The sequence below is a fragment of the Nelumbo nucifera genome, chromosome 1 (assembly GCF_055504915.1).
Source record: "Nelumbo nucifera cultivar China Antique chromosome 1, China Antique-T2T, whole genome shotgun sequence".
Taxonomy (NCBI): Eukaryota; Viridiplantae; Streptophyta; class Magnoliopsida; order Proteales; family Nelumbonaceae; genus Nelumbo; species Nelumbo nucifera.
Genome location: NC_142649.1, coordinates 84,986,736 through 85,013,988, shown reverse-complemented (window position 1 = coordinate 85,013,988; position 27,253 = coordinate 84,986,736). Strand labels below are relative to the sequence as shown.

At 39.6% G+C, this 27,253-nt stretch overlaps 1 protein-coding gene across 1 annotated transcript; it reads right to left on the bottom strand.

The window, feature by feature from the left end:
* Nucleotides 1-12,007: 12,007 nt before the first annotated feature.
* On the bottom strand, nt 12,008-26,842 carry LOC104599487 (P-loop containing nucleoside triphosphate hydrolases superfamily protein). Its single transcript, XM_010262046.3, has 6 exons — nt 25,056-26,842; nt 20,469-20,609; nt 18,594-20,343; nt 17,595-17,803; nt 13,421-14,388; nt 12,008-13,329 (listed from the first exon to the last, which is right to left on the bottom strand). Exons 1-6 carry the CDS (start codon nt 26,454-26,456, stop codon nt 12,150-12,152), a joined length of 5,649 nt encoding a protein of 1,882 aa, XP_010260348.1. The 5' UTR covers nt 26,457-26,842; the 3' UTR covers nt 12,008-12,149.
* Nucleotides 26,843-27,253: the final 411 nt, after the last annotated feature.

The following is a 27,253-nucleotide window of genomic DNA, read 5'->3' as shown; positions in this document are numbered from 1 at the left end:
CTCTTTTGCAAATGGATGAGCTAGACAAGGGTTGAATAGGAGCTCTATTTTTTGGGCTCAATTGTAATTTTCTCTGTTTTTTGGCTTTAGTGGCATTTGTAGGGAGTTAAGTTACTTTAGCTCCCATTGTATGTTTTTTTATCATTTAATCTGTTAGTGTCGAGTATGTAGGGGTATTTCTGTCTTTGTGCTTATGTTTAGGTTGCTGATGTGTAAGATTATGTTAGATCTAAAACTTAAGTAGGGGCACATGTGACTTTTCCACAATATATTAGTAATATAAAACAAATCTGGCCGAATGGGAGAGTTGACTTTTTCTCTCATTCGAACTAGACCTTTTCATCCCTTTATTCTCTTCTCCTCTTCTCCTTTCTCTCTCTTTCTCTCGTCTTTCTTTCCCTTGACTGTTATCAGCCTAACAGGCAGGCCAAATCCTAATATGGTATCAGAGCCAAACTGAACAAATCGGATCTGCCCAGAATTCTATTCTCTGTGCACCCAGTCTAGGATTTTCTCTTGCTTTCTTCGCCATCAGTGGGAGATAAAGGAAAGGGCTGAAAAGGAGTGATCGCCCTCTTCCCATGGAGGTTTCTATGCCTCCAGTTGTGCTGATTGTGGCTGGTTGTGGTTTCTAAGAAGCCCTCCCCTAATCGATGAAGAGAAGAGGGCTGATTCGTGTGGTGCAGTGGGTGCCTTGTGTGGTCTGATTCTCGGGTGATTAGGTAAGAGGTTCTATGCAATTTTTTTTTATGTGAATCGAATGAGATAAGTCTGCTTCAGACTGATAGGATTTCAGATTGTAGTGTTCTAGGGTTGTGCATTTTTCAGTATGATTTGAAGGGGGAGTGGCCCTCACACAGTGTGGCGAAGTTTCAGGTAGTCGTGAGGTAGGGTTTGTTGTGTAAAGAGTGCAGTTTACAGCAATAGTAAGTGCTGAAACCAGTGTGTTCAGTGTGTAGTGTGGTCTAGAGTGCAGTGTGCCGAATTCAGCAATACCAGAATTCAGCAATGGGAGACAACAGTGATAACAAGACTAGTGTGATGGTCCCTACTGACTACCTGAATGTTCAAATGACCTCCATTAAACTGAATGGAGAAAATTATGTCCCTTAGGCTAAATCTGTAGAAGTCTTTCTTAAGACAAAGAAGAAGGTGAAACACATAAGGGAAGAAAAACCATCCACCGATTCTCATGAGTATGATGATTGGGAGCAAGCAGATGCACAAATTATCACATGGTTATGGAATAGTATGGAACCCAAGATTAGTATAAATTTCATGCTTCTTGATACTGCCAAAGAAGTGTGGGACCATGCTAAGAAGCTGTGTTCGGGCCAAGACAATACAACCAAAGTATATCAGTTGTATCAGGAATACTTTAATCTACAACAGGGCAATCAGAGTCTTGAGGAGTACTATGCTAGTATGAGAAACATTCGTAATGAATTGAAAGTTTATCACCCCCTTACTTCTGATGTCAAAATTCAGCAACAACAGAGAGTATAGCTTGATGTGACTCGATTTTTGGTGGGGCTGAAATTTGAGTATGAACCAGTGTGGGCTCAGATACTAGGAGGGTCAGCTCTCCCTTCCTTAGAGGAGGTGTTTGCTCGACTTAGGAGGATTTCCATTGGATCTATCGAGAACCCTAGTGTTTCCGATAGATCAGCCTTTGCAGTATCGAGAGGTTGTGGTGTTAGAGGTGGAGCTCGAGGACCTCAGTCTAGCCGTAGTGGTAGCAATGGACTGGCATATGGCCGGAGTGGTGGTAGTGGACCTACATATAACCGTGGTGGTGGTCGTACTGGAGGTCAAGATTCAAGGGGAGCTTGTGGCAGAGGTCGTAGTTCAAGTCCGAGGAGGTGTACACACTGTGATATGGATGGACATACCATTAATTATTGCTATGACTTGCATGGTCCACCCTCAACTTGGGCCAATCATGCTATGACTAGTGATAGTAGCTTCAGACAGCATTCAGCTGATCAGATACCTCCTACATCCACAGATGTTACCGGGAAGGAGATGATGAGTGTTCCCTGTGATGAGTATGAGAGGGTGTTCAAGCCACATCTCAACAAAACACGGCCACTCTCGCACACTCAGGTATGGCTTGTCTAGCATCTACACCCAATCCCTAGATTATTGATTCTGGAGCCTCCAATCGCATGACTGGAACTCCAAGTGTGTTTTCTTCCCTCACTCATTGCCCAACATCACAATCCGTTACCCTTGATAATGGTTCCACATCCTCCATTTGTGGTGTTGGTAATGTTAACATGGACCCTGTACCCTTATCCTCAATTTTGTATGTCCCTAAATTTCCTTTTAATCTTATGTCAGTTAGTAAGTTGACCAAGTCTCTTAATTGTTTTATTACCTTTTACCCTTCATGTGTTTTTCAGGTTCTCAAGACGGGGATGAAGATTGGTGGAGGGCATGAAGCTGGTGGATTGTATTATCTTGATAGTGGTGGAAGTACGTCAACAGCTCTCCAATCATCTCTTTCTCCTCTCCAATGGCACTGTCGATTTAGTCATCCTTCACTGAAAGTTTTGAAGTCTTTGGTTCCTTCGTTGAGTCATCTTTCTGTTTTGGATTGTGAGTCGTGTCAGTTAGGGAAACATCATCGTATTCCCTTTAGTCCTAGAGTTGATAACCGTATGTCGAGTCCTTTTTCTTTGTTCATTCAGATGTTTGGGGTCCTTATAAAGTAATGCCATACAATGGATATAAATATTTTGTCATTTTTGCTAATGATTATTCATGGATGACGTGGCTTTATTTAATGAAAGAAAAGAGTGAATTGTTAAACATTTTCCAAAAATTTAATGCTGAGATTCGCAACCAACTTGGTGTTCACATTAAAATTTTTCATTCCGATAATGGTCGTGAATATTTCTCTTCATCATTTCAAGAATACCTAGACCAACATGGCACATTATCCATCAGATTTCATGTACCTACACCCCACAACAAAATGGGGTGGCTAAGAGAGAATCGTCATCTTTTAGAAACAGCTCGATCCCTTATGCATCACATGAATGTCCCCTAACCTTTTTGAAGTAATGCAATGCTTACTTCTTGCTTCTTGATTAACCGAATGCCCACGTCTATCATTGATGGTCATTCTCCATTTGCCACATTGTTTCCTACCTTGTCTCCGTTTCCTCTTTCTCCTCGGGTTTTTGGGTGTGTCTACTTCGTTCATAATCTGGAGCCAGGAAGGGACAAGTTAGATGCACGATCTATTAAGTGCATCTTCCTTGGCTATTCCCGAACTCAGAAAGGGTATAAGTGTTATCATCCTGGCTCTCAACGTTCCTTTGTATGTGCTGGTGTTACCTTCTTTGAGTCTACTCCATTTTTCTTGGGGTCCGGTGATGTTTCTTCCTCTTCATCACCTCCTCCCCTTCCTCTTCCAGTTGTGGATTCTATTCCTCTAGTTCCAGTTGTGACCAAGTCCTTGCCTCCGGTGCCACCACCTGTTGAACGACCACCTATCCATCACGTGTATACACATTGCCCACATGTACCAGCTCCATCATCGTCAACAGATCCAGTAACTGTTCCCACACTAGCCCCAACCCCAGTATCTGATCTTGATCTTCCCATTGCCTTGAGAAAAGGTAAACGCAATTGTACCCTTCATCCTATTTCTAATTATGTCTCTCTCACTCGTCTTTCTTCTTCCCATCGCTAGTTTATCTCCCTGTTATCCTCTATTGTTATCCCTAAGGATGTCCAGGAAGCCTTTGCCTCTCTAGGATGGCGTCGTGCGATGGAATAACTCTCAGCTTTAGCTCATAATCATACATGGGAACTCACCACTCTTCCTTTTGGTAAGCATGTTGTTAGTTGTAAGTGGGTTTATACTGTTAAGTACTTACCTAATGGTAGTGTAGAGTGGCTGAAAGCTAGACTGGTTGCCAAAGGGTATTCCCAAACTATGGTATTGATTACATAGAAACTTTCTCCCCGGTTGCTAAGATTGGTTCAGTTCGTGTTGTGATTTCTCTTGCTGCGATGTATGATTGGCCCCTCTATCAGCTTGATATCAAGAATGCCTTCTTGCATGGTAATCTGCTCAAGGAGGCCATTTATGGGCTTAAACAGTCTCCCCAAGCATGGTTTGGTAGATTCAGTGAGGTGGTAAAGAAGTTTGGTATGAAACAGTGCCAAGTTGACCATTTAGTCTCCAGTCATGACTCTCAAGCAGGGAAGATCCTATTGGTGGTGTATGTAGATGATATTGTTATTACCGGAAATGATAAAATGGGCATTGACAGGTTGAAGGCTTTTCTGCAGAAACATTTTCAGACAAAGGACCTTGGTAGATTGAAATATTTCTTGGGGATAGAAGTAGCAAGGTCTAAGCATGGTATTAACTTGTGTCAGAGGAAATATATTCTTGATCTGCTTGAAGAAACAGGTTTGTTAGGTTCTAAACCAGCTGAAACACCTATGAAAACAAACACTAAGCTGAATAGTGATATGGGTGAAGTGTTTGAAGACCCTGACAAATACCAACGGCTTGTAGGTAAACTGAACTACCTAACCATCACTCGGCCAGACATTTCATTTGCAGTTAGTGTGGTTAAGTCAGATCATGAAGAAACCTCTAGTTCCACATTGGGATGCGGTTCTAAGGATTGTGAGGTATTTAAAGGGGGCTTCTGATCGTGGTTTGATATACAGAAGTGGTGGAAAACTTGAAATAAAAGGATATACTGATGTTGATTGGGCCGGTTCTACATCTGATAGGAGATCTACCACAGGCTATTGCACTTTTCTTGGGGGTAATCTGGTGACATGAAAAAGCAAGAAGCAGACAGTTGTGGCAAGAAGCAGTACAGAGGCAGAATATAGAGCTATGGCACATACTACTTGTGAATTAGTGTGGCTAAGGAACCTTCTACAGGAGATGGGATACACTGTTGATACTCCAATGAAGCTCTACTATGACAATCAGGTTGTAGTTCATATTTCCTCTAATCCGGTGTTTCATGAGAAAACCAAGCACATAGAGGTTGACTGTCACTTTGTTAGAGAGAAGGTGCTGAGTGGAGTGATAGATACTGCATATGTTAACACAGGGAACCAGTGGGCAGATTTGTTTACTAAAGGATTGAGTCGGGGAAGAGTGGACTACATATGTAACAAGCTAGGATTATATGATATATACTGCCTTTGTGCTTATTTTTAGGTTGTTGATGTGTAAGATTATGTTAGATCTAATGTCCCTAACTTAACTAGGGGCACATGTGACTTTTCCACAATTAATTAGTAATATAAAACAAATCTGGCCAAATGGGAGAGTTGACTTTTTCTCTCATTCGAACCAGACCTTTTCATCCCTTTATTCTCTTCTCTTCTCCTTTCTCTCTCTCTCTCTCTCTCTCTCTCTCTCTCTCTCTCTCTTCTTTCTTTCCCTTGACTGTTATTAGCCTAACAGGCAAGCCAAATCCTGATAATCAATTAATGAAATACTTTTAATTGATCAAAAATAAAAGGGGAACAAGGAATTTAATGTGAGAGGGGAAGGCTCTAGGTAAGGTTAATAAAGGTTAATAAAGAAAGGGACATTTCAAACAAATTGTAATGTGTATTCTAAGCTAGAACGTAAGAGGGTTGGGAAGTGCTAGGTGGAAGTGTTAGACAGTGTATGCCCTTAGCTCCAACCAAATTGATGTACTGATGCATTTGTTGTAAATGAATAAAAGTATATAATTGATTCATGTTATACTTGGTGTGTTTCTGTGTAATTACCCTTAAACTGGACACTTATGAGACTCGTGTTAGTTTAGAATGTTCTCAGCCGTTGGATAGACTTAGGGAAGTTTATCTTGTCAAGGCTGACACTAATGTGCTGCCAAGTAGATTGGGGTAGCTCGTCTCAGCTACCAGGGTTAGACCCAAAGCACATGTAGTGTGTGTTTGTTTGAAAAACTGAACCTGGACCATTTTCCAGTTATGTCTTGGACCTTGGAGACTGGTGGGCAAAACTGGAAAGTTACACCTAACCCCTAGACTCGATTATGGTACTGCACTGGGTGTCAGATTGGGTTGTCTTTGATGTGCCAATTAGTGAGATCCTTCAGGGTCAAAACCTGTGTATGTCGGGGCAGTTTGAGAATTCACTCAAGTGGGTGATCGTAATGACAAGATCAACCCCTTTGTCGGACAAAGTGAATGATCAAGACTGCACTCTCTCTGATGGAAACCAAAACTGCCAGCAGTCAATTTCAAACGTGTTTGAGATTTTTTTTTGTAAAATATATTTATATAATAATATATATATATATTATGTTTTAAAGGAAAATGTTTGCAAAAGGTTTTAATTCTCGGGACCCATCCGAACAGAGAGTGCAACACTGCACTTTGCAGCCAGGGGAGAGGTCCTTCCCTGTCGGGCAGTGGTTGATCATTAAGGGCTAAGAGGTTAAGTGTAAGAGACCATTTAGGGCTATTTTACCTGATGGGCTATATCTCATTTTAGCCCATTGTCCTTGGACCTTCATAGGATGGTTGGACTCAAGGACCATTTAATGTAAATGTTGGGCCCATTAAGAGCCCATACTGATGGACTCAGGGGTTCACTATGCTTGACAGTGAATTCGGCCAGGCTTTTTCACAGAAGCTGGGCCGAACCCATATGGGCTTATGTGAGGCCATTGTTGGGGTCCCACGCCATACAAAGAGAGCCAAATTGGCCAGCAACTAATTAGGGACGTGAGCCACTTGCTTAATGGGCCTAAAGCCCATAATTAATTGGATTAATTAAGTAGTCATTTGATTTGGGCGAATATGGGTTTGGATAAGGGTTTGGATCAGCCTTTAGGATAAGAGGATAAGTCTTATCCACTTAAAGAGTCCAAATCCAAATAAAGATTTGGATTAGGAAGCTCCTAATTCAATTAGGAGAGATGATCTTTAAGGCTTATAAATAGAGGAGGGTGAACTGCTCCAGATGACACTGCTCTCAGCTCTCTCTCCTGCTCTTGCCACCAATACAAACCCAGTTTGTTCTCCAATTCTTGGACTGATAGAGATCAGTTCTCACTTCTGATTTTGCAAGAAAGATCAAAATAATTTCGTGCTCACCTCTCTTGCTCAATCCAAGCTGTTGGATTACAATTCTTGTTGAAGGACTGTGTTGCTGAACCGGCTTCAACCTAAACTGTGCCATCTTCAGTGGAAGCTGGTTTTGGTACCCTCTTTGGGCGTGAACACCCACTTTGGAAACTACACGTGTGGAATCCGTATCAAGTATTCTTCTCCCTTTTTTCGGTTTCAGATCTGGTCCGGTTTCGGTGAAAGAACAATCCTAGAAAAATACGATTTTTCTAAAACGGGGAATACGATTCCCAAAAGGGTAAAATAAATTTTTGAAATTTCACCCTACCATCTAGTATGGTTCGGCCATCCATATGATGGATTTCCCTTTCCTTCAGGAAGATTTTGCAGTGTTTAGAAAATCGGACTAGACCAGCCGGTTGAACTGTGACCTAGGGCCTTGATCGATTCGGTTATACCCCAATAACCGGACCTTCTCAAAGCTTGCTAAAAACCGGTTAACCAACCTATTGAACCAGAAAACTGGTGAACCGGTCCCGATTTCATGAAACTACCGAGGTCTATATATAAGTGAAATTTTAAAATGTTGTTAATAAGATTTGAACCCACCACCTCTTATTTTCATAGATTACTTAATTACCACTAGTCCACCTCTTTACTTATGCTAATTAATGATTATTTATTAAGAAATTGCAATTGTTGAAAGCAAGAATTAAGTTGTGGAATAAAGAGAGTTTTGGAAAGATTGAAGAAAGAAAACAGGAAATTCTAGGCAGAATAGAGGAGCTAGATGGTGAGGAAGCTAAGAGAAGCTTGAGTTCAAAAGATAGCAGAGAGAGATGGGGTTTGAAGGAGTTGGAAGACATCCTAAGAAAAGAGGAGGTTACTTGGAGACAAAAATCTAGATGCCAATGGCTCAAGAAAGGGGATGGCAATACTAGTTTTTTCCATATGTTGGAAAATGGAAGAAAGAGGAAAAAATCAGTGTTGAAATTGGAATGGAATGGGCAAGTATTGACGAGAGATGAGGACATAGCCCAAGCCTTTGTGAATCATTTCAAAACTCTCTATGAGAGTCCAAGGAGGTTTGGAGAAAACTTAGAGGACCTGGATTGGAGGGTTGGGAACAGAGAACTGTTGGACTCCTTGGAAAGGAAATTTGAGGTTCAGGAAGTCAAAAATGTAGTTTTCTAGATGACAAGATCTAAAGCCCCAGGACCTGATGGTTTTACGATGGCTTTCTATCAAGATTGTTGGGAAATAATTGAGGGTGACTTGATGGAGGTGTTTGATGAGTTCCATGAGATGGGCAAATTTAACTCAGGTGCCAATGCAACCTTCATCGCTTTGATACCAAAGAAAGTTGATGCAATTCAACCGAAGGATTTTAGGCCCATAAGTTTGATAGGTAGCATGTAGAAAATCATTTCCAAGGTTTTATCCCTAAGAATAAAATATGTTCTTCACTCGATGACTTCTCCAAATCAAGGGGCTTTTGTGTTTGGAAGACAAATAATTGATCAAATCCTTATTGCCAACGAATGTGTAGAGGTTAGAAGAAGGAAAAAACAAAAGAGATTGGTGTGCAAATTGGATTTAGAGAAAGCCTATGACATGGTGGATTGGGAGTTTCTGTTGGAGATTCTTAAGCGTAGGGGTTTTGGAGAGAGATGGTGTAAATGGGTGAAGGGCTGCATTACTTCATGTCATTTTTCAATTCTGGTAAATGGAACAGCAATAGATTTTTTTCCTACCAAAAGGGGCCTAAGACAAGGAGATCCTCTATCTCACTTCCTATTTACTCTGGTAACTGATGTGTTGAGTGAGTTGATCATAAGGGAAGATGCCAACAATATATGATTAAAGGCTGGAGAGTTGGAAGGGATGAAGTGGTGGTTACACATTTACAATTTGCATATGACATTATTATGTTTTGTGAAGGGAAAACTGAAGAACTCATGAACATAAAAAGGATAGTCCATAAATTTGAGAGGATCTCTAACCTAAAGATCAATTGGGGCAAGAGTTGTGTGGCAAGAGTAAACTTAGGGAGCGAAGAGGTGATTCGATTAGCTGGAATATTGGGGTGTAAGGTAGGAGATTGGCCATTACAGTATCTGGGACTACCTTTGGGAGGAAATCCTAATATGAATAGTTTCTGGTACCCAGTGATTGAGAGATTTACAAAGACACTTGCGAATTGGAAGAGAAATTACATTTCTTTGGGAGGTAGGATAACCCTGATAAAGTCGACGTTGGCTAACTTACCAGTGCATTTCCTATCTACCTTTAGGATACCGGTGAAAGTAGCAAACCAGCTAGAAAAGATTATGAGGGACTTCCTTTGGGAACCAGGAGACCACCTAGTGAAGTGGGAGGTGGTTTCTAGAAGTAGAGATGAAGGGGGACTAGGAATAGAAAATCTTAGGCTAAGAAATACAACATTATTGGGGAAATGGTTGTGGAGATTGCCTTTGGAACAAGACAGACTTTGGCATAGAGTGATTATTAGCATTCATGGATTGGCAAACAATGGTTGGGATGCAGGAGTCGACCCAAGGGCTTCCCGGTGCTCTCCTTGGAAAGCTATTCATGGTATTTTACCTTCATTCCTTCCTTATGTCAAATTTGATGCTTGTGCAAGAAATAAGGTCTTATTTTGGGAAGATGCGTGGGTTGGAGACACTCCCCTTAATGAAAGGTTCCCTTTTATTTATTCACTCTCTGAAAATAAAAGAAAAGTGATCTCTTCAGTCTTTACTGATAACTCTTGGGACTTGGGTTTGAGGAGAGGTCTAAGGGAGTCGGAAATGACAATGGTGGATGAATTAATTAAACTTCTAGGGTCAACTTACTTGGATCAATCTTGTGTGGACAGTAGAATTTGGAAACCTTCCCCTTCTGGTGTGTTCACTTGCTCTTCCTTTTATGATATCCTCATTCAATCATCAAACCCTGTAAGGAGCTTTCCTTCAAAGGAGATTTGGTATCAGCTTGTACCCCCAAAAGTTCGGACTTTTTGTTGGGAGGTGGTTATCTAAAAAATCAATACTCTAGATTTGTTGCAAAGAAAAAGGCCAAATGTTTGCCTATCACCCCATGTTTGTAGCCTCTTCTTGGGATCTAGTGAGACGATCACACACCTATTGATTTCTTGTCCATTTGTATGCTTTATTTGGACTTGGTTCTCTTCTATCTTGGGTTGTATCATCAAACCCTGTAAGGAGCTTTCCTTCAAAGGAGATTTGGTATCAGCTTGTACCCCCAAAAGTTCGGGCCTTTTGTTGGGAGTTGGTTATCTAAAAAATCAATACTCTAGATTTGTTGCAAAGAAAAAGGCCAAATGTTTGCCTATCACCCCATGTTTGTAGCCTCTTCTTGGGATCTAGTGAGACGATCACACACCTATTGATTTCTTGTCCATTTGTATGCTTTATTTGGACTTGGTTCTCTTCTATCTTGGGTTGTAGGTGGAAACCTCCCCTAGATGTGGCAAGCCTTTTTGACCCAAGCTTTTTCAGGCAACCGAAGAGGCATGGAAGATTAATGTGGAGAGCCACAAGAGCAGTTATCTTATGGTCAGTTTGGGAAGAAAGGAATAATAGAATCTTTAAAGGCGTGGAGAAGTCCAAGGAGGCAATTGTAGAAATGATAATTATTATGACTATTCATCGGTTGAAAACTTTGGATTTGTTTAAAGGCTTCTCAGCTGAAGACATTTACAGGAATTGGGAAGTGGTGGCTTCTACAACTTCCATGAAACCTATTATGCAGGAATTGTGGTCCCCACCAAAACAACAAAGAGTGAAATTGAATTTTTATGGGAGTTCAAGAGGTAACCTAGGCCCTTCAGGTATAGGAGGAGTTTTCAGAGATGAAAATGGCAGAATTGTGGCTTTGTTTTCAGGACCAATAGGAGTGGGGGACTCATTGAGAGCGGAGGTGATGGCCTTGCTTCAAGGTGTAAGATATGCAAAACAGTTGGGGTTACACCAAATTGAGATTGAGACTCTAAATTGTTGATTGAATGGTTGCAATCTGGTAAGTTGGGAGCTTGGATTTATAGACAGCCCATAAGGGAAATCCACAATACAACAAGGGAGATTGGTGCATGCTTCAAATGGACAAGGAGATCAGCTAATGGTTTAGCTGACACGTTGGCTAAACAAGGGACTGTGAGGGAGAGTATGTTCTGGGCAGTTTTGTAAGAAAGATAACTGGGGCTCAACACCTACTTAGGGGTTGACAGCTGTACTTAAATCTGGAAAGTTATTTTGAAGTTATTTAGTGAAGTTACCGTTTCCAATCAAAAAAAAATCTAATCAAGCACTGCTGTCCACAGAAAGAAATTTAAAAAAAAAATGGACCATTGACCTTCCCTATCCATCAAAATGGCAAGGATTCTCTTGCCATATAATAATAAAAAAATGATCAAAGAAACCAAACAAAATCAGATAATGGAACTTAGTAATAAGTTGTTAAATGAGAGAGAGTATCCTAAAGAATGACAAAGTTAATAGGCCATAATTAAGAAAATGAATGGTAATCATATCCTATTTGTGCCCTTGACCTTTTATAAAAGCAAAATCAAACAATTTCTTGTTCTTGTCCCTATATTCATCTCTATTTGACATTGAATTTATAAATCACATTCAATATAACTGTAAAATATATGAGCATGCATCTATATATGTATCTTATTTTCTTGCATATGGATTGTAAGAGGGAATGGTAAGTAGTAACAACCAATTATCTACATTGACTGAAAAATTAATACAGCATATGAAAGAACAGATTCTGGTTCAATAAAATAAAGAAAAAAATCCAAAACAACACTTACAAACTTAGAGATAGCTCCAACCCAGAAAGAATCAAAACTTGCTAGATGATATCAAAGAAGGGAAGAAAACAAAGAATTAGATTGTTGGTATTAAAAAAAGGATGAACTGCATTTAATTAAATAGAAGACAGCAAAAATTTTTCTATACATCTCCCAATGGAAGTCAAATACTTGATTTGTCATAGCACCAAACAATACCATGAATAACCTAATTGAAAATGACAGTATTTCATCAACCCAAAGGGCTCTTGCTCATTGATATTGACTCTATAAGAGAACAAAGGCACAAATTCTGAAATTTACAGTGAAATAAAACATCCTTGTCAGGATCCACAGGGACAAGTACACTATCTCTGAAGAAGAATTTTAAATTTAGCCCAAACTGAGAATTTGTACAGGCATTTGTTATTGCAGTAACATCCCTGCTTCTTGAGTGACAAATACACTCCATTGGCATGATTACCCTATTTCCTGAACTTATGCACTGACAAAATGATTTCTTAAGCTTGATAGCATCCACAGCCTGGTGCTCATGGCAATCATGTCTCAGTGTCTTCTCAAACTTCTCTGAAGTGCTGACACTTTCATCAAAATAAAATTTTCTAACTGTTGAAAAGAGATTCGCAGACAAAGACACAACAACATTGTGAACATCCTCTACAGTCCAGCAGCTTCCATATGACTCCTGCTCATGGATAAGAACATTTTGAACCCAAGAATGGATAGAATGGATGCATTCAGGGCAACATTCGTACAAACATGAAATTCCAGAAGCAGTTGAAAGATTGTGGGCTTTGTCTAAAGTGGAGTTGATATCCAAAGTAGGTTCATCAGGTTTACATTCACTGTCCTCAGATGAATGACCAAGCTCTGGCATCAAAGAACCATTACACTGCTTGCTGGCATCATCCATCCAGACACCTTCCTCAGAAGAAAGAACAGGTTCTGCTACCAAGCCATTGGACTTTTTCAAGGAATCTCCACATAACCTTGCATTGTCCACAAGATCTCCTGAGCTACAATGTTCAGTATGATCAACCTTAGACTGTTCATGCACCACGCTTACACTGACCAATGGATTAGATTCTTTAGGTATTCCAGCAGAAGAATGACCAGGTAAGACCATCTTTTGAGGAGATGCTTCTCCAGAGATTGGAATAACTTCACTATTAACCAAACCAGGATTAACAATCCCCTTATTGATCTCTTTGAAACCAGCACACTCAATCTTGTCAGCCACAAGTTTCCAGGGATTATCTTCCTTCACTTCTACTTCAATGCAACTTTTGCTAGAAAGATTTTGCTTGCATGCATCATCCCCATTCAGGCAATCAACCGATGTATCTTGATCATTTGAGAGGCCCATTGTTGCTGGCCTAGGATTTGAAACTGAAATTTGACCGTCTTCTAAACTGCAAAGGAAACAAAGAGTGTTAGACTACCTTAGGTTTGAAATAAGAAGGTGAAAAGGATTGCAAAAGTAACGGTAACAGTAAATAATACCTCTGTAACATGTATGCCCAGCTGTTGACCATATCATCTAAGTAAGCCACTTGTGATAGAAGACGAATAAACCGATACCTATCTTTCCCACCTTGAATTTTGGAATTAACCTGACCAACTAAAAGCTCCAGAACCTTTCGAACTTCAAAAGAAACTTCTCTAACTGATGAGTAGACACCCTTGTATGCCAACAAGCCAATTGCTATTAGACCCCTAACTAAACCAAAATTTTCTTTGTTTTTAAGACTGCTGGAGTTACCTCCAACAGATACCTTTTCTAACAAGTTATTGGGACGAATGATACAAGAATTAAATGGCCAGCCCTTCCAAGGTCCATTTATGTCTGCACAGGGACCTTCTTTCAATTTTGATGTGACCCAACAGAGTTCAGCAAAATGAGGATATCGCAGAATCTGATACCCAAATGTTGATATTGCTACCAGCAAACTAGATTTCCCCTTCAGAGTCCTACTGTTCAGTGGAATCCTGGGAACAGAATCTTGAGGACCAAACTGCATCTCATCTTCTGGATGGCCATTAGTTTTCAGCAGAGGCTGTTGCTTATCCCCACTTCTATATTGAAGGATTTGATGGCCACTAGAAGAAGCATTGCCATTAGAAGCCTTTACAGAAGTGACTTGAATCTTAATTCGATCATTAGATGCTCCATTATCTGTGTTCAAACTTATGTTCTCTTTATTTGTGTCAAAAATTGCATGTTGCTTAGACATACTGCAAAGATGTACTCTGTGATGAACCAACTGAACATATTGTTGAACTAAACCACATGATAATTCTGCTACTGATGAATTGATTACAGTATCTCGATTGAAAATCCCATCAACCTCCACCACAAATCGTGGTATTGTGTGTTCTGAGAGAACTTGATCATTACAGTTCAATATATCACTGGTGAAAAACTGCCCTATTCTAGGAGGGAGATCTTGAATTGACACCTCAGAAGTAGCCTGCACACACCATAACAAGAAGTCAGTTTAAAGTTTCCAAGGAAGAACATAATTCACAAAGAAATAATGTAATAACAACTGAAACCAACTCAAACATAATATTGTAACAGCTTCCATAAAAGCAAAAAAAAAAAACAATGGCCACAGCACCAATAGAAAAATCTTGAAAAGCAATGTCATTGGAACTGAGAAGGATGATCAAACAATACTTCTTATAAAAAGTTGCAATTATTCCATATTTTTTTGAATCAGTAACAATTTAACAAAGCACTTTATAATCAATAAAAGAAGATTGAGTATAGAATGAAGTACTAAGCATGCTCCACCCAATAGAACCATACCCAGTCTTCAAATAAGAAAATCACAAAACTATCAATCCCTTGAATACATGAAGTGTCAATCCCTGTGAAATAGAAGACCCTCATTATAACTCTGCTCTATCCACCCTTAATTCAACTCAACAAAATCTTGCCCCAACTATATGGGGTCGGCAGTCAGCTACATGGATCCTTTTCAACCATTCCACCCTTTTCAACACCACATAAAAAGGGCAGCCCAGTGCACGAGGCTCCCACCAATGCAGGGTCTGGAGAGGGACAGATGTACGCAGCCGTACCCCTGTAAATACAGAGAAGTTGTTTCCAAGAGGCTACTTCTAGATTCCTACAAATATGTTCATTTCCAATTCTATCGGTTCCAGCTTTCCTATTCATCCATCTCAACCCACTCTGATCTTGCTAATCACGGAGGACTTCTTCAAACATATGGCTAGCCTCCCACAGTCCCACTCAGAGGAAGGTGCTTTTTTTTTATAATTGAAAAGTTACTTCATTACCAAAACGTAAGCAAATTTACAGCATCCCAAAGAGAGGCACGAGGTGCTACCTCTCTTGAAAGTAAAAGTAAGTGTATAAATGTATAGTGACATAATGACATTGGTCCTTCATCCCCACTTAATTCTAATATCATATTTCCTAATTCAAATTAGAAAGTAAGCACATAACCTTCGATAATAATTCAAAACTAATATAGTTTCTAAACTCATCAAAAAAAGCCCAGAACAAAGGCTTCCAAGACGTTAAATTGGTGTGAATTCCATTCTTTTAGATAAAATTTGTTGCTTAATGACAAATAAATTACTTGTTATAATGGTAAAATCTCAAGCTGACAACGTGGGTTCAAGTCTGAGAGCGGGTCACTTTGTGAAAAAAAAAATTGCTAAATGTTAGGATCATCCAGTCTGTCCTTCCCAAGACCCCAGATAGCTGGGATTAACATTGGGTAATGGCCTTTATAGTCTCCTAAATCAAATAAAAACTCCTAGCACCCCAGCCTAAATGCTTCAAGACTTATCACATGCATAGTGAGTCCCAAATAAAAGATGTATTTGCTGATCACCTGACTCATGTAAATAAGGCATTCACCCTAGATACAAAGGCTATAACTTTTCTAACATGATGCCACATCTTCCAACTTCATCACTTTTCATCTATCCAACAAGCTCACTACAACAAACCTTGAAAGTCCAATGAGTACATTAGTTTGAAACCTGCATATACTTAGTATATAAATGACTTAGAGTTGGAGTCTTTGTCTGAACTTCTAACTAAACCTCAAGGTCAGCACAGCAGCACCTGTTCCCAAATAGGGTACGAGGGGCCATAGAAGGTGGAACTTGGAGAGGTGTTTTATTATCAGCATTGGAAGTGGTGGTTATTGATAGAGCAAATAGATCTGCCATTACTTAAAATCTGTCTTCTGCTTCAAAAAATTGTGGTTTAACACATAACCCCCCCCCAGTTGGACTCATCTGGAATATTTACAATCTAATCATTCATCCTTCTTCAGAAAATTGAACCTAATAACCCTGAGAGATTCCCAAGCAATGATGTATGGACTATGGTTTTTTTATTGGAAACGGTAGCTTTCATTAAAACATTAGATTAAGAAGTACAATTGTCAACCACCCACAACGAGTGTTGACCCCTTAATTTATCTCAAGGATTACAACACAGCCCAAAAAAGATTATCCCTAAGGATTCCTTGTTTTGCCAAGGTATCAGCTAAGCCATTGGCTGACCTCCTAGACCATTTGAAAGTTGCCCCAGCTTCCCTTGCTAAGTAGAAAATTTCCCTCATTTGCTGTCAATATGTCCAAATCTCCAAGATTTTTGTCTGCAACCATCCTTTTTTTTTATAATTGAAATAATTTTATTAATCAGCAATAAAATTAACTTAGAGTCTTCTTCAATGGTTCACCTCAAAAGTGTGCAGTCCCCACTGCTTAGACAACCCCAAACCTTGGAATAGGACCAAAACCTCAGCTTTTAGTGGTTTCACCCACACCTATTCGTCCAGAATATAGTTTTACCCTCGGCATCTCTAAATTCTCCCCCAAGGAGCTTCCATCAAAATGCAAATTCACCCTTTGTTCTGCAAAAGGGGACCCATTGCTCCTGAATCACATTCTTTATAATTGAAGAATTTGCCACTACAGACCAACCTCCAAGAATGTCCTCAACTAAGTAGTCTTTGAATAACTCAACCAATGTATGAACCTAATAGTTATGTCGTCAATTACTTGCTCCTAGGACCTTTCAATCCCTTGAATAATTCTAGTATTCCTTTCTTCCCAAACAGGACAGGTTTTCCTAGTAAGATTGTTTGATTTGCCCACATTATTCAGTCTCCAAGCCACCTGCTCATACGCTGCACTACTACCATGACTCTTTTGGCTCATTTTCTTGGAATTTTCAGGCTTCAGTGGTGTTTCCCTGAATCCTTGGAGCAGTTATGGTGGAGTTGGCACTTAAAAGGGGCTTCAGGAAAGAGAAGTTAATTGATCCATGCAGCCAAGCATGATAACATGGCCAACCTGGTATGAAATAAACTCCCACGTCTTTGAGAACAAATAAGCTGCAGACAGCGTGATGGTTAGAAAAGAAAATAGGAACTCCAAGTTCCCCCTTATCAGATCAAGTTGTGTTATGGTCTTCCCCATTGGATCCCAAAACCCTCCTCACTTCCCTTGAGAACAAAATATGACTTGGGCAAATGGAAAAAAATAATATGGAAATTACAAGTTCCAAGTGCTAAGTTCCCAAGGAAGCAAAAGCTTTGTAAAAGCTAACTTATTAGAGTATCAAATGAAGCAGCACCACATTCTAAGTTGAAGATCGGGAATAATATATAACTTTCAAACTTACCAAAATCATCAAGGACGATGATGAAAACATGGAATCCACCTGCTCAACAAAGGAATTCCATGCTTGTGAGGCAGCTGCTTCATATGTCCTTCGACAGGAATCACTCTCTGAATCATTCTCCTCCTCAAAAACTTGGTGGTCTGTCTCCATTGCCCATGAATCAAGTCGGGGCATGTAGATTATACATGACCCAATACTCGCACATCTCACTGTACAAAATTTGACAAGAGCAAAAGCATTTAAAATTGTAACAAGTTGTGTACCCTTAACACCACATAATGCATTGATTAAGTAATGGAATGTTCATCTGTGCTTAAAGGTTAGCATCCATATTAAAGCTCAAAGAAAGAAATAAAAACAAGGAAAAAAGAAAGGAAAACTCTACTATGCTTCCTTGAAGAAATTTATATTTATAAGCCAAAAATAGTCAGTTGAAGAGGTAATTTCAAGGTCAACTGAACAATTTAACAGACTCTTACTTCCACATCAAAGCACACAGTGAAGATGAAGAAGAGGAACATGTCTAAAGTTTTAACCCATCCAATTAGCTCAATTCAGAGAAGCATCTAGTAATAGAAGATATCTAGTGCTTAAGGTATTCAGACATAAAAAATATATTGATACCGCATGGTCCAAAAGCAATAAAGAGCAAGATTACAGGAAAAATATTAGATAACCCACTAAACAGCACTCAAGTTGGAAGTTAAGCTAAAAATTCTGAGGAATATTCAAGCATTAGACAGGGTTGAAACATAAAGTGTGAAAACCCAAAAAAGTCTATGAATTCATTGTTGAAACATATCAAAATTAGAATACTTATTCAATAATAAGCATTCTAATTTTATATAAGCAAACTAACTTCACAAGCTTTAAGTCATGAAAAAAAATGAAGCAAGAGACACAATAATAAGTGTGAACCAAGTGGGAGATCAAAAGCAAGCATGCATGATTCACCGAGGTGTGCTAACCAGAACCCAAAAATAGAGGATAATAACATACATAATATCTGTGTTAAGCCTTGAACCATATCTCCATGACCTTCTTGTGACATGGTAGCCAGATTAACCTTCTGAATTTCAACATCCCCCGCAAAACCATGGAGAAGACATGAAGCAAGATGCCTTTGGCCAGATCCAGGACCTCCAGCAATCAAAATGCGGAATCCTGTTATTCCCATTCTTGATGAATATGATGCATTCTGCAAACCAAGATGAGAACTGGCACAGAGTTCAACTGTCTCATTATCATCATCACTCTCCCCATTTAATGCAGTAGAATTAGAAAGATTAGACACCCCAATTAAAAGGCCAGCACAAGAAAGATTTCTCTCTATCTCCCTTGCAATATCTTCTTCCCAAATTAAATCATGAAGACAGGATCGCCAGCAAAAACCAGGTAACTTCCTCTTTTCCAAAGCAGAAAAAACAATACCTTTAATTGACATCACAGCTTTAGAAAGGCAAGGAGGTAAATTAATGCGTTCATCAAGATAAAGTGACACAAGCAGATATGATAGTGGTTGCAACAGGCAAGGAATAAGATGGGTATAAAGAGGAGAGGAAACTACATCGTTTACAGCCATTCCTGCTTCTCTGCGGGAGCATGGAGGAGGTGAACATTCAAGAGCACTTAACCAATCTCTTTCCTCCACAACAAAAGAAGGAAGAGGAAGCCGGTTACCATTATCAATCTTCTTTTCAGCCGACAAAAGAATATCTTGCAAGGCACAATTTCGTTTCAGAGCATTCATGGCTGCTTGGGTACAAAGTGCCTGCAGATCTGCACCAGCAAATCCTGTAGTTTGTCTTGCAACCCACTTAAGCAATGATCCCGATACTGATTTTGGCCATCTTTGAGTATGGAGTGACAGAATAGCAGCCCTATCCTTCATTGATGGCAGAGGAAAGTAAATTTCCCTATCAAATCTCCCAGGCCGTCTCAAGGCAGGATCAACAGCATCAGGACGATTAGTTGCACCTATAACTATAACTGAACCTCGGGATTTGAGACCATCCAGTAGGGCAAGTAAAGTTGAAACAACAGAACTATGTGTTTGATCCTGCTGCCTTGTGCGACGCGGAGCTAAACCATCAATCTCATCAAAGAATATTATAGATGGCTGAGATCTCTCAGCAACCTGAAATAAGAGTCTTAGCTGGCGCTCAGCATCACCAACATATTTTCCTAAACAATCCGCACCTTTACGGGCAAAATAAGCTATTTGTTTATCACCACGAGCACATGAGCCAATCAATGCCCGCACCACAAGAGTTTTACCAGTCCCAGGATATCCATGTAAAAGAACCCCTCTAGGAGGAGTCAGTCCCAGGTTACTAAAGAATTCAGGATATAAAAGAGGTAATATGACAACTTCCTTCAAGCATTGGATAACATTCTGAAGTCCAGCTACAGATTCCCAACCTTGATATAGTTTCTCACTTTCAGATGAAGAACCTCCTATATATACAGGTGCAATTCTCAAGAGATCTCGATGAAGCCTCTTCCCCTCACGTTTCACGAACTCTTCATCCTCACCACAGTTCTCCAACCACTTTTCTTCTGCCTCAAAATCCTTCCTCCAAGCATCATGAGACTGTTTTCGCAGTTCCAACTTCATCTTCCTAAGTTTCATTTTTTTCATCCGGTGCAAATATTGATTTCCATAAGGTTGGAAAAGATGCCTATGATCAGTGCAGGCTATTAGAAATTTGCGATGATCAAAAATGCAACCATCAGATCGTGCACAAGGCTGCAATAGCAAAGATAAACTGTTTAACTTTTAAGTCAAAATATGACAGAGGGGAGAAAAAATGCACATTTTCCAGGTCATAATAAAACTAAATAATTGCCCAAAGGGCCATACAATCAACTGACCAAGTGATAAGTTTTTGGACACCGATCAACACGGCACCCAATAGTTGCTCCTGGTCTCCCACAGCGACTACATTTCAAAACTCTTCCCCTGAAAAGTGCTGCTCTAACATTTTTCAGGCGTCCCAGACCAGCAAAATAGACCTAAGAGACAAATTCATTGGAAAGAAACAGAGAACTTAACTGTGAGAAGATAATTGAATGAACAGCAAATAAATAAAATAATATGGAAACAAGTAGCAACAACCATGTGTAGCTAAATCATTAACTGAAAATTCTAAACCAATAAGGCAGAGGTCATTGATCATCAAGAACTGATGAATAATGTTTCCTTCCAATTTAATTTATTTCCTTGCAAAAGGTTCTTTGAGATGACACGGGTTGGGTTAAGGATCAACCCAGGCCCAACCCTAAAGGTGCAAACCTCGGGCTTGAACCTGGCCCAACCCTAAAGGTGCAAACCTCGGGCTTGGACCTGGCCCAACCCAAGTTCACCAACCCAGGCCCAACCTGAGCTTAACCTAATACAACACGAGACAGGCTTGGGCTTAGGTAGGGTTGGGTCAAGCAGGACCTGGCTTAGTTCGACTTAGGTAGGTTGATGGAGTTTGAAAGAATTTATCAATATAACTTTGAATAGCCATCTTTTACTGGGCTATATGGCCCAATTTAGGAGTAGGATTGATTGAAAATGTGTAAAGTTTTCAATTTCATTTACAAATGCACATACATGAATTTTATGCATATATTATATATACATGTATGTATAATCAGAAAAATATATATATATTTTATATAAATAAGAAGGATGTATGTATGTACGTATGTATTTGTTTGGGTGTGCTTGGGTTGGGTTGAGCCCAGGCTTGGGCTACCTAAGGCCTCAACCCAAGCCCAAACCAAGCTTAGGTCAGGTTGGGCGCACCCAAGTTGCAGCCCTACATAGATTCTAGAAACAGATGCACATCTAATCATGTAAAAGCCATTCAGCAAGCATGTCATTTGGTTCATGTCAGTTTCTTCCAAAACTAACTTAACATATATAAAGTACTATTCGTTAACCATATTTCTCACATAACTTTACCCCAACTAATGATGATCTCTGTAAAAAGAAGGTAAAATTCCCGATCAGTACCCTGTACTTTGGTTCAAGTGACAATTTGGTCCCCAAACTTTAAAATGCAACAATCCAGTACCCAAACTTTCAAAATGTGACAATCCAGTACCCGAACTTTCAAAATGTGACAATCCAGTACTTTCCGTTAACCAGTACGTTAATCAACCATTAAGTGACATTTGAAAAGTCAAAAATGCCCTTCAAATGCCATCTAATTCTCTTTATCAACCATCCAAACGTTGACAAAAAATTGAACAGTCCCAAATCCTAGCCTCTTCTATTCAAAAAAGTTGGTGACTGTTTAGAAGAAGCTAGAATTTGGGACTGTTCATTTTATTGTCAATGTTTGGATGGTTGATAAAGAGAATCAGATGGCATTCAAAGGGCATTTTTTACCTTTCAAATGTCACTAACGGCTGATTAACGGACTGGTTAACAGCAGGTAATGGATTGTCACATTTTGAAAGTTCGGGTACTGGTTTGCCACATTTTAAAGTTCGGGGAACAAATTGTCACTCGAGCCAAAGTACAGGGTACTGATCGGGAATTTTCCCTAAAAAGAATGGTTAATATGAAGACAATTAAGGTTGTGTTTGGTGACATTGATATTTCTACCTGAAACATTTTGGACTTTTGGGTTGATCAACACAAATTGGCATACAACTGTTATTTGAGCTGGTTTATGGTTGAAACAGGCATACCTTAAAAAGGCATGTATATGGCAAGCTGATTATAGAAACAGCAAGTTGATGTTTATTGCTCCAGAGGGGTAAAGTCCAACCATTCCAGCTAGTGACTCTAATATGTAATGTGACAAGACAAATCTCAAACCAATTTGAATTGATCAACCCAAAACATTTTGGGTGGAAACAGCAATGGTAGCAAAAGCAACCTAAGAGGAAACTCAACTAGAAGGCTATAGATGATTTTCTATATTTTTTCTTTAATAACTACTAGATGATTTTCTACATTAGGAACCTGAGGGTTGATAAAGAGATTTTGCATGTCTTTTTTTTTCCTTTTGGGTGGTGGGGTAGCAAGATATTGTGTTATTGGACACAAATGTTATGTCAAAGATGAAGTATATTCTGTATTTTTGTTAATCATTTGGAGAAAGAAATCAGAATCCATAGAAGGAATTTTCCATGTAGATCTATTATGTGAATTTTGTACTTTAATTTTCTCTTTCTTAATAATATTACTCATTAATCAGTCATCACATATTGAATGTCTTGAAAAAGTTAGACCACTCAAGAAATTGAATGATTTTAGGTGCAGATTTCCAACAAAGAAATCATAGCAGACAAGAGGAGTGGGAAGCTCCTAAAGGAATGAAAATAAATTTATATTTTTACAGCAATAATCTGCGCAACCTGGGAGAAGCAGGGTCAGAGATCATGATGACAATATACTCATCAGCTATTCAGGTCTAAATTGGCTTTGGCAACTCCTTAAAAGAAGAAAAACTTGCACTACCTTCAACAACTGAAGCTCACAGCCACAAAGGGATAGAAGGAAATGATCAATAAATGAAATTGCCAAGTACTTTTAAGCTAGCTAAGACATGCTGAGGAGATACCATGGCAATTTAGATCACATGTAGCATATAGGAAACAACCTGAACTGTTCATTTGGATGGGTACTGAGATCAGCAAATGATTGCTGATGCTTTAGCCAAAACAGGGGTAAACAGGAAATGTCTTGTTTAGGGCTTACCAAGGCGAGGGTCAAATTTATTACAGCTGTTACTGATCCAAAAAAAAATTATAACAGCTGTTCTCAATTAGTTGGGGATAGTTTCATCCCCTGGTATTGCTTTTCCCTACCATTCAGATTTCAGATGGGAAGGATCTTTTTAATGAAATATGTTAATTATCCAAAAAAAAGTGTGCAAAATGCTATGAAGAATGAATTTATTTGGATAGTGGATAGTGTCAATTTCAACAATGAACTTGCAGTCAAATGTAGGCCCTTTTGCATAAAATTGGGGCTTAATAAAAGTTTCATATCATTTTACAAATGAGAATAAAAAATGAAACAACAAAAAAGTGAATAAAAAAAGACCTAACTGGCAGTTACCCCCACACATATGTTCTCTTTTTAACAAACCTGCTAATATTCTAAATTCTGGTTGCTGGCACTTGAGAATGGTTCTTTGCTCTTTTTGAGTGCAAGTGGAATCCTCTAAGTGACATGGAGAGTCTCTTAAGAGCTTCCTTTTTCTCCTACAAGGAATAAGAGGAGGATTCTGTGGTCAAGTACTAGAGCTTTGGTTCTTTGGACAATTTGGGAAGAAAGGAATAATACAACCTTTTATACTAAGGCATGATCTAGAGAAGCAGTCAGCAAAAGCATCTCAGTGAAAGTGATACATTTTGTAAAAACTATGCATACTTTCAACCCATTCTCTATTGATGAGATCTCTAGAGGTTGGCAGTGGATCACATCTTCATCTACCTCTAGAACCACAACTTCCTCGCAATGGCAGCCACCAATTGGAAACTAGGTCAGATTAAACCTTGATGGATGCAACTTGGGTAACCCTAGACTGTCAGGCATAGGAGATGTTTTCAGAAACTGTGATGAGGCCACTCTACCCTTATAGCCCAGACAAATAGGCTACAGGAACTCCACCAATGGTGGAACTACTAGCAATCCTACCAGGAATAAGGAAAGTGCCAGCTAGCTTGCTGGTAAAAACTATGCATACTTGGGTAACCCTAGACTGTCAGGCATAGGAGATGTTTTCAGAAACTGTGATGAGGCCACTCTACCCTTATAGCCCAGACAAATAGGCTACAGGAACTCCACCAATGGTGGAACTGTAGCCCATTTACCTACCAACAAAATATAGGAATATAGTAAGGGGTTTAGAGAGGGAAACAAGCAATCAGTTTTTGGTGGGTGCATAGATCAGCAAATTGTATTGTTGATGCTGTGGCCAAACAGGGTGTCAGTAGAGTCCAACTGTTTTGAAGTCAGTTAAGGGAGTTTGAAATGTATTGATGCATTAAATGTTAGCTGGCAGAAGCCAGCCTGATTTTATGGGGCACATGTCATAATCTTGTAATTATTTTCATTTTTTATAAGCAATAAAGTAACAATTATTCATAAAATCAAAAATAAACATGATATGAAGTAAATACTGCTGACTGACGATAAGCAATAACACCAATGCATGTTATTATAAACACTGAGAAATAGCATTAGATTTTTATTTATTCATTTATTTATTTATTTTCTTTTGGGCAAGGTAAAACTGTCTTAAAGTATAACTGAAAAGGAAACTCCATGTACAAAAGGAAGTAACTAACCGCCAAAATTTTCTCATATAATCAGCAAGGAAGTGATACCTCTAACAACCAGCACATTTATTATGGAATATGTACAAAGTTCATATATCCACAGCTTCCTTCAAGTAAACCACAACTATGAAGCTCAATAACAAAAGCAGCTAAGTCTATGAACCACACCTCTGGACTCCATACTGCACAGTGTTGATGAACCCAAACACCAGCGATACCATATCGATCATGTATAGGGCCCAGGAGTCGCCCAAGCCAGCCAGGTTCATCACCAAATCCATCCCATATGTCATAGTTAGGCTCCTCTGAAGCAGATGCCCCACCATATGCCTCATTATCACTCTCATTGGAACCTGGGACCAACTTCTTTGGGGGTTTCCCATCAATTCCACCACCACACAAGCCACACCTTCGTCCTTCAGTAAAGCGTGGCTTGTCAAATGTCTCAGTTGAATAGAGGCTTGACTTGGCCACCCGTTCAACATTCACATCTTCTGAAGGTTTGTTATCAGACTTGCTCGGGCAGGCATCCTTGGAGGGATGACAATCCACGCTCTCTGGTGGGTCTGTGGGAGCTGCATCCGCAGACATTGCATCCTTCGAGTTTCCTCCTTCCTTTTCACACCCTGGCTGTTCCAGCTGTTCCACGCATTGCTCCACAGTCTCTAAATCCTTTCTGTCGTCACCCTCCTTGTCTAACTGCATACAAGTAATAACCTCGTCTCCGTCTTTCTCGGTTACCTGAGTGGAACTATCATCTACAATTGTCTCATCTCCAGCCTCCATCACGATTTCAACTCGCGAGGCACCTTCCTGATTCATGTCTGGCAACCTCTTCTCCACGTTCTCCTCATTGGAATTTTCCTTGCTCTTACAGGAGACAGTTGCTTGATCCTCATTTACGGGACACATCGACCCCTTGGCCTTGCCAGGCTTCTTCGACTTAGCGACGGGGGACTTGGCACCTTGTAATCCTTCTTTATTATTATTTGATTCTCCACCTCCAACCTTTTCTTCAACTTTAGACTCTTCCGGTTCATCAAAAAGCCTCCTCTTACTAAGGGGAGAAGCATCCTTTTCCTTCGGAGAAAAATAAACATTTTTTGCCCTAGACCTAAGCCTTGATTTCCAGCTATCTGGTTGCTCCAAATCTTCAGAATTAGGAACGGGCGAAGGCTGCTCCGAACAATCCTTCCCCTGTTTCCTATTACCAGACGTCTCATTCTTCTTGGTCTGACTGCCTCCACCTTTATGAATTTTGCGTCGTTTCTTCACAGGCGGTGGAGACACATCAAGTAACACCGGCGCTCTCCTAACGCGAGAACTCCTACGAAGCTCCGCATCAACATTCCCCGGGGCTCCTTCAGCATTCACCTCATTCGTCTCGGCTTCAATGACACGGTGGCGATTGTACTCCTTTTCGCATATAGCGTCCAGTCTCTTATGTTTCTTCCGAGCTCGCGAGTGCTCCCGCCCGGACCTAAAATGCCGAGACTGGGGCAATAAAGAAGGACTTGTTTGCGCACGACCCTCCGCTGGAGAACCGGTCGATGACTGCGAAAATCGCATGACAAGAAACAGAGAAAGAAATGGGAGGAAAAAATGAAAGAAAGATCACGGGTTCCAATCGAGGTTCTTTGTCCTGGTGAAGGTTCGAGGATTGATTGTTGGATAAAAATCATAGAACAAAGAATGAAATGATTGACTGACCTCGCTGTCGTTCTAACTTTTCGATCGATGGAATAAGAGGAAAGAGGCAGAGAAAGAGCTGAAGAGACGAAAAACCCTAGAAACGGATCAATAATGAACCCTTGCTTTGATTGAGCGTATAGCTCTGCGTCTCGCCGCGACAGACTGACTTCTAAATTCTAATAGCTTATACGACTTTAGGGCGGAAGGGGGGCGTAGCGAGTAGCGAGTAGAGTTCAAAACAAACACTCTATATTTATGATTTATGAGGAGGAGAAGAGCAAAAGCATATAGTTGTGTAATAACTAATAAGGTAAATTGTATAATATACAATAAATAACAAAATAATAAATTTCGATTTTATTGATTTTTCTTCTGAGCGTTCCCACCAAAATGTTACCGCCAAAAATCTCTCTCTCTCTCTGTTATTACAAAAATAAATAAATAAAAAGAGAAAATGAAGGAATATCTATGAGTATCACTGTATTGTGCGTGCCAACAGCTCGAAAAAAGATGCTGGCTTCACATGATGTGTATGGTATGGCCCACCCGAAACAAAAAATTTTGGTACGGTGATTTAAAATTCTTATTAGATTGGTTGGTTTCAGGTTTTGAGATGGCTTTGAATTTGAGTTTAATTGGATAAAATAATAAAATTACATAAAACGCATATAGAT